An 8430-nucleotide genomic window follows, 5' to 3' on the forward strand; every position below is an offset into this window, starting at 1 on the left:
GGGCATAGACTCAACCCTCCGATTAGGTCTTACTCGACGGAAATTACCTCTCCTGTAAAACTGGTTTTCACCAGGCAGATGCTACCTGAAGTCAGAGAAGACCAAAGACTGGACCACGCTCGCAGGTCACAAACAAAACACCTACTTAAGGGGAATCCCTCCCCCCCGTCCAGGTACATTTGTAAATATTTTTTTTTGCCATGAAAATTTTCTGAATTTCCCAGGGTACAGTACCCGGTAAAAAGGTGCACTGAGTATTAAGGTAACAACTCCAGATGATATCTTACTCTAAATATAAGAGCGTTAAAGGTTTGAGTCGTAACCAAAGAGTATGTCGTAGAGAGACATTATGATGCCAATATACTGTGACCTTGAGAGAGAGACGGAAATTGCCGAGCAATATCGAGAGCATCGAGCAGCTGCAGGGGTCGGGGGTGGGAGGGATACTCGTGTCACACCGAGGACTACCATCCGCTGCAACACTTAGGCGCGATTCGGAGGGCACCTCCACAACAAAGGAACAAATCGCTATGTGTCGCTTTGTGTCGGTTTGGGTGGGACTCGTGTGTGTCTCAGTGTCGGGCTTCATTTTTGTTTATTCACACCGAACTATAATCTCCATTCTTTTTCCAAACTATTGCGACACCTCTTACCCAGACGTCTCTCTTAAAGCGGCGCTAGGGGTTGACAGACAATAGTCGGACGTCGGTCCCTCCTCTCTAGTCGTTCCTCGACGTACGTGACTCACACACACCACTCCTTCAGGCACCTAACCAGTTAACACTGGTTAGTCGCCCCCCGAAAATTGGCATTGCCGATGCAGGCGCTTGCATTACATTACCGAGTGTGCCTAACCAGGTAAAGCAAGGCCCATGCCACCTGTAGTACGTATGGGCCTTCATAGTTTCCTGTTACTGCATAGAGGTGCTCCGCAAATCCCCTCCATAAAAGACCACAATCTCAAAATGAGCGATTGTCCCACATGAAACTCCCAAAACACTGAGACGTCTGGCAAATGTACGTATTTTTGGAAGTATGTGTGTTTCCCCCTGCGAATTATCGGTCTTTTATGAAATTATTGGAAAAAATTTAACAGTTTTGAGTTCTTTAACACAAAAAGATCCTACCATTGCTCACCACCCATACTTATTCCGAAAGACAGTTGTGGGAACTATCGAGAGAACATGTCGACCCAAAGTCCAAACCCGTGTTCGTTTGCTGGTCAAACATTTTGTCATTAAGTTACACCCTATCTTAGTATGTCACCTCCATACTGAAACGTCATAACTGTCGATTCTTTCACAATTAAACCAATTTTACAACGTGTTCAACTTAAATTACCATAAACTGAAAGAATATCAAAAAATTTTTCAGGTTCAAACTAAGGTTATACTGAGGTTCTATGAACTTCACCCTCTGATCAAGATAAAGACGGAGGTAAATTTTTTGTTGGAAGCAAACTGGACAAGCAAATGACTTGTAGTACGTATGACAAAAAAAAACGTAAATTGACATTCGTTTACAACAAGTCGGTACAACTGGAACAGGTTTCGTAAAACTCTCTGTCCTACACTAATAAAGGTCATAAAAAGGGTACATGTTTCTACTGGCGTAGTAGCCGTATGTAAACGTGTAAGTTGAGTCCTGTTATGTAATCCTTTCAGCAAATTACATGTCTCTTTTTGTCATTACCAGGTTTCTTTACCTTGGAACACCTTAGGGTTGTCCCAAGTGTCCATCCCCCTAAAACCGAGGCAACTGGTTTGGTGACAAACAGACAAGCTATTCATTCTGAATTTCCAACCCCCATCCATCTCAAACTCCCTTTTGGCCGAGCTCTATGTGAAAAACAATATAAGGTACCTTACAAGAATTGTAGAGACTATCGTTACTTATAGAATTCACGAAACGTTTTTTAGGTATTGGTTTACAGTAGAAACGTTCCGCGTATCAGACATTTTCGTGCTGGTTTAGTAGCTCGGCCGGGTCGATTTTATTGACCTACCGGATGGACGGACAGTCCGCGAAGGTAGACACGTGTTTGAATAAGAGCAACGGGAGTGACACAGTACACGCGCAAACACACACAACCTCCTCCCCGAGACATTCCTTCACCGTCTAACAAAAAGCCGGGACACCATAAAGTTAAAGTTCGCATGAGCTCGACCAAAGAAGGTTTTAATGGATTGGATGGGAATTGGGTTACATAAACTTTAGACGGCTCTTTTTAACTTTATTCAGCGAAAACATTCCTCGTAAACCACCAGTTGTCACAGTTTTTCGGAAGGACTCTAGTTCCTTCTGGCGTGGTGTATACCCTGTTACAGGTTGTATGAAGATTGGAAAAAGGTGGTTTCTGTGTCAATCACATAGTCACCTCACCACTCGTGCCTTTGGTTTGACGTAACCCCCTTCATCCTCGCGCTTGGAAATAGATTTACAAACGACCTAATCAAGAACCTGTGCGTGTAAGAGTCGAGAGCAATCTCTTTGTCCCTCCTACGACTAACCAGACATTAGACCTGTAGTAACCGGAATAGGGGTCTATTTTTTAGCACAGTGGCACCGGTAGAAGGTCCTACTACCTTTGAAGGGGGTATCTAAACTAAAATGATCGTTATCATTAACCAAAATACTCTGGCAGTTATAAACAGAAAATATTTCAGCCAAAGATTTAGTAGACGTAGGGGATCGGAATCTTGGGAAAATTGGATTCTACTTATACAAAATGGAGGTGGAGACACTAAAGGAGGTCCAGTTTTTGCCCTACACATAGGGGTGTCCAAAGTTCAAGAGAGGATGGTTTGCGGGGAAAAAAACGGTCTTTTCTTCAATTCCTGTATGTTTTCATATCGCAATATATAGCGCAGGGGGGGGAAAATCGCAATGTCAGTTTTTTTCAATATCGTGCAGCCCTACATCAATGTGCACTGTCCCTCTTCAAATAAACGATTAAATGAAATGAAAATATTAAATGTACACACATTTTTCTGATATTTGAAAATGCAAAGCGGATATAATTTTGATTCTTAAGGTCCTTTTTGATCGCAATAACTACACTAATAAGTACAGAGCTCTAAAAAGTCAATCCTACTAAGCCAACCTTAGGCAATCTTTAATAGCTTAACAATAAACAAGAGCAATTGCTTAAGAAATACATCACCTGTTTCAAACTACAATAAAACCTTAAACAAACATGTCTTCATGCTCTCAGGAGGAGGTCGGTCAGAACCATGCCATACGCTGAAGGACGATATGAAGGAACATACCCCGCATTACCCCGGCACAAATGCTGCACAGATGTGCATGACTACAGGATGAGAATAAATGGTGCACTGGGTAAACTGGCAGCACAGGGAGTTTGAGTCTTAACCATGACCTCATCTGTTTAGAGAGCATCGGATGAAGGGAGGGATGGAGGGATCAGCAGGCAGGATACAGAGGGGGGTCTGGAAATTGGGGTTGGGGGTCATGGATGCCATGTCGGCAAATGCGTGTGCCGGTGCATGTGTGTGTGTGTATTTTAAAAAGGTGAAATGAGGCACTGCAGCAGCCTTGACCAGTCAGGGGAGGGAAAGGCACGGATCAGCGGTCACTGAACACACAACGCCCACCTGAACCTCCCCCTCACTCTGTCATTTTTCTTCTCTAAAATCTCTCCCAATGTTTTTCTAGGGGGTCGACATTAAAAAAGGAGAAAGACCCCTCTCATTTTGAAACACTGGTTTGCAGATCAGTATCTATTGGTAAATCTGAGTGTAAAATATATTGTTGGGGTCTTCCCTTCCACCTCATAATGAAGCAAAACTCAGTTGTTTTTCGTAATAGACGAATTTACAAATGTATCTCGCTCAAATTAAGGTCATATGAATTTACAATAATTAATTAAATGCTGGAACACTTCAACCTTTTGAAGAACTGCCACTGTTTTTATTAATGTTTTTCTGATATTGATGTTAAACAAAATCAAAACTGATCTGGAGGAAAAACATTGTCTTAATTATTATTCTGGACACTGACTTATGTTTAAAGACATACAAAATTGGATTTCGCATTATAGGAGACCTTTAATAAACTAACCTAATGGTAAAAAATATAACCCCTTTTTTCTTTACATCAACAAGCCATGAGAAATTGAAAGAAATGTTGGCTTTTTTTGCAATTCAAACTGAAAACAACATACTATGCCTTTTACGTATTTCCTTAAAAACTTGATAATTGTAGGTTTAATAACAACATTCCCACTGCCAATCTGAAACATCGGACGGCGAAATAAACGGTTATAAAACGATTCTGTTGGACAGAATTTGACTGGCCTGACCTTTGCTACAAGGCAGGATATGGTCAACCCTCCTCATGTGTATATACAAAACAACACACACCTTGATCTTCGAATGGATGTGTCTGAGGGCGTCTGCGGTGCCCATGTCTCCATCTTCCTGAATGCATACCCAATCGAGCTTCATCTTCACGTCTTGCTTAATTTTAGGGTCTGTGCTCATCATCTTCTGAACCTCTTTGGTGGTGATTACTATCACCTCTGAAAAACAGTTCACAAAAGTAGGTATTAAAAATAATATACAATAGATAGCTTCAATATGTCAAAATGAGTCAAAGCTCCAATGTTATTTATCCTTCACGGTCGGGTGATACCTTTGTTTCTAATGAGCTTTGTATTATTTTCTTCAAATAAAACATATTTTCTCACTGAAATCTATACGATCGCAAATCTTCATAATATGATCAAACACATCACGTAGCTCGCTAATGCTGCATTATGTACACTAGATTTAGTTCCAAATACAAATACTTTTGTATGATGTTTTTTACATTTCTAAATAAATTACCTTGACGTGCATTTTTAGAGAACGACATTTATGAGTAGAATAACGGTCTTTCTCTCTGATCCTTTAATGGATGAGAAAAAATATATCGGGACATATGTATTCTCTTGCAAAAATAACAAATTCAAAGATACATTGATCAGTAGAAAGACTAAAAAAAAAAGTCCACCTAAGATGTGTATGTACACCCTGAAGCATAAAATCAAGCCAAGACCCCTACCCTACTTTTTTATTTATAAAGTTGGTAACAACATTAACTGAGCACTTTATGAATCCAGAACATTGCAGAGTCCGTCTAGTTTAATTGGCTTTGTCTACATAAAATGGTTTCTACCGGGCATTTGTTCACTCTAGCTGTGTCAGCCTAGTAAAACCAAATTGCAGGGCTTTGGCTAGCTGGCTGCACACAGTAAACTGTTGGCCACACAGGATGATTATGAATAGAAAGATAGTTTTACTCCAGCTAGTGAGGACCTGCAGGCTTTTATAACAAACAGCCCTGTTTACTGGCAAGAACAGCATACTGCAACAAATCCCTTTATAAGCCCAGGGTTTCTGGACCGACTGCATGCTGCAGCACAAGAGGCGGAATCTGGACTGTAAATCTAGGCAGGAAATGCACACCTGACAATGGCTGATGATGTGATGACAAGCTGGTGAAAGTACAACTCGGAAAAGCAGCACAGTAATAAACGTGTTTAATGTAGTGAAAGGAGCAATGTTGCCGGAGGACATTTGAAAAAGCACTCTCCTTCCCTCACTTCTTTATACCAAACAGCACAGCTTCCACTGGCCATGCATACAATAGAAAATAGATTTTTACTAGTATTAGTATAGTATTTTACCTATACAATAATTGTGTTGCATGAAAACAGTTATAATCCTTATGTTAGAAAAGGAGGTGATCATTTCTCTTAAAGTCCCTCTTTCCACAATATTGCTAACACTGAGTTTGCACACTTTTTGTTCTAGGTTTTTGAGTGGGCCCTATACACTGACACTAGAAGTACTGGTTTTATTTCTGCTTCTTTACATTTTATTTGGAAACTAACCAAGCACACTGGTGTACTTCTGTAAGACCTTCCACCCCTGTCACAGGATGGAGAGCTAAAGCTAACAAGGTCACAACCTTCAGATCAAATTAATGGGCAGCTCTCACAAGGACATTTGACAGTATCAGACCAGGCTGACTGCGCATTTAATAACAAATGTTTATATCTTTGAGCCATCTTTTATCTTGTTAATCATATGCAGGATAAAATAAAGACATCATACATATTCCATAATGATGACAAAATGAAAGACAGAGAAAGAAAGACCTAAATTGTTCCTTATTTGTCCATTGTTTTCACTTCAGAGTCCTGCAGTCCAAACTCACACATGTGTTTTTATTTATTGTGGCTAATTAGACTGCTCAGGTGGAGGGAGGGCCGGTCACTAACCTGTCCCATCCTAAAGGGGGCCAACTAATAAGGAGTGAGGTAGATTTCAATCCAAACACAGGCTGTACACACCAACGCAGAAGCATGTTTTTGTATATGGCATTGTTGTGAATAATACTTATCAAAGTATTCAGCAGCAGGGGTACCGGCAATTGAGACATGTGTAGCAGTAATGGTAGAAGTACTTTAAGCTCTCACCTTCAAAGCCCACCCTCTCCAGCAGGTTCAGCGGGTACCACATGAGGGGCTTGTTGCCCACAGGGAGCATTGGTTTGGGGGTGTTGTATGTCAGATCGGTCATACGAGAACCTCCACCAGCCGCCATCAACACCGCCTGGAGCTCCATGATGTCTGCTGGAAATGGCTAACAGGGAGGGACAAACAGAGAGATTCAAGTTGTTCTCATTTGCTTTAAACACTTTACTCATTCAGAAGTTACATTACACAATAACACTATGCTCACACAGGCCTCATCTGAGATTGGCTGGGGAACAATCCTTTCACATTGGACACAAAATACAAACTATTCAATCTAATATAAAAGCATGTGTATAAATAATATTAGGTATATATTGTGTCAATAAGTTGCATGATATCCAAGAAATGCTGAATTGTCAGTAAAATATTCATATAATAGAAGGTGAAACAAAGTCTAATAAATAAATAATAATTCTTTCTTGAGTAAGGTATTAATACAATGCTGCATTGAGTTGGAGTCTTTTGTCCACATGCCATGTAAACTATTTCAATACTTTTCAATTAAAACAGCTGCATTTTAATAACAATATTGGTATAAAAAAGTAATAATTCAAAATTAAGACTTGTGTCTTACATGTATAGCGTAGTAATACAATTCAGCATTGACTTGAAGTCCTTAGTACACAACACATGGAAGCTATTGTAAACATCCAATAGTTTAGTAATCAATTAGCAAGGACGTATTGGACATAACATTGATGTATTATTATTTATTGATGGTTCCTAAGTTAAACCCTGTGGTTAAGAGAGGGCTCGGATATGAGCTAACCTCTGACTTCTCCATTATGTCAAATTGGACATGTCATCAACACAGCAACCAAGACTGCCATGTATGTGTTACACTGGGGTGATATGGTGAAGGCACACTTCTAACTGAATCTTTACAACGTGGCATTAACAAGAAGGTGACATTTTCATACTGCCTTGCTGAATAAATGAACAATAAGTTATCTATGTACCTGTCAGTGATTCCTGTTGATCCACAGCAACGTGAAATGACAGCAGCTGCAGACGCATGTAAAGTTGGCTGCTGTCACTGTTGTTAGCACTTAGCTAACGATTAGCACCGAGCAGCAAACGATACCGCTGCTATTAAAACAGCTACAGAGCTGGACACGTCCTCTGAGAAGAAAACACCAACTCCGATAAGCGTTGGTGGCAAAAGTACAATTTCCCGTTTAATTATTTGACAGAGTTTACGTAAAGAGAGCAAAAAGCTAGCATCGTATGATGACACCTGGGTGGTTTCAGTGAAATATGTCCGTGTAGGAAACTACTTCCTCCGTAAAGTGGTTCCTACTGAGAGGAGAAGAACAAATGGTGCAGCGCAGCACAGGTTTCTTTTCACAATTATCATTTGTACGCTTACATTTAACCGGCTCGGACTTTTTCATTACAAAATATTGAAACAACAGCAAATAGTGGAAAGAATGTTCTGGTTGCAGTACCAACTTAAAATACATTACAGGCTAAATTCATGCATGTATGCAATTTAAGTAATCATTAGGCGTAAGTGTTATATTATTGGATCATAATGAATTATTTACAAATATGAACACAAACGAAACGAATACCAAAATAAAGACACATTAAACAATCTATTTCTTTAACATCTAAATACCTATCACTTATGCTCACATACAGTTTAGCATCACTATCTGGCACACATCCCACTACCATCCAACCCAACGGTAAAAACATCATTCTTATCAGCAAACACCAGTTATATTGAAGAACAATCAGCTTACACAACTTTCCAGTAATAATATAAATATGTTTATTTTTACTAATTATAACCAAAAACATGATGATAGAAAAAGTTTTGACTAAATTTACATTGAAGATGTGGATGGGTTTCTATGAGTTTTTGTCGTCTATGATTATGT

The 8430-nt window shown here is 39.7% G+C and overlaps 1 protein-coding gene across 1 annotated transcript; it reads right to left on the reverse strand.

The window, feature by feature from the left end:
- Nucleotides 1-3380: 3380 nt before the first annotated feature.
- On the reverse strand, nucleotides 3381-7830 carry LOC104943038 (translation initiation factor eIF-2B subunit gamma-like). Its single transcript, XM_010768357.1, has 4 exons — nucleotides 7504-7830; nucleotides 6485-6650; nucleotides 4383-4540; nucleotides 3381-3449 (listed from the first exon to the last, which is right to left on the reverse strand). Exons 2-4 carry the CDS (start codon nucleotides 6630-6632, stop codon nucleotides 3381-3383), a joined length of 375 nt encoding a protein of 124 aa, XP_010766659.1. The 5' UTR covers nucleotides 6633-6650; nucleotides 7504-7830.
- Between the last annotated feature and the right edge of the window lie 600 nt (nucleotides 7831-8430).

Source organism: Notothenia coriiceps, unplaced genomic scaffold (assembly GCF_000735185.1).
Source record: "Notothenia coriiceps isolate Sejong01 unplaced genomic scaffold, NC01 NC01_scaffold00005564, whole genome shotgun sequence".
NCBI lineage: Eukaryota > Metazoa > Chordata > Actinopteri > Perciformes > Nototheniidae > Notothenia > Notothenia coriiceps.

Coding starts and splice junctions, on each gene's coding strand:
- LOC104943038 (XM_010768357.1), bottom strand. CDS start 6,632: ATGGAGCTCCAGGCGGTGTTGATGGCGGCTGGTGGAGGTTCTCGTATG. Junction 4,541..6,484: donor GGAGAGGGTGGGCTTTGAAG/GTGAGAGCTTAA, acceptor ACTGTTTTTCAG/AGGTGATAGTAATCACCACC. Junction 3,450..4,382: donor ACATCCATTCGAAGATCAAG/GTGTGTGTTGTT, acceptor CCCAATTTCCAG/ACCCCCCTCTGTATCCTGCC.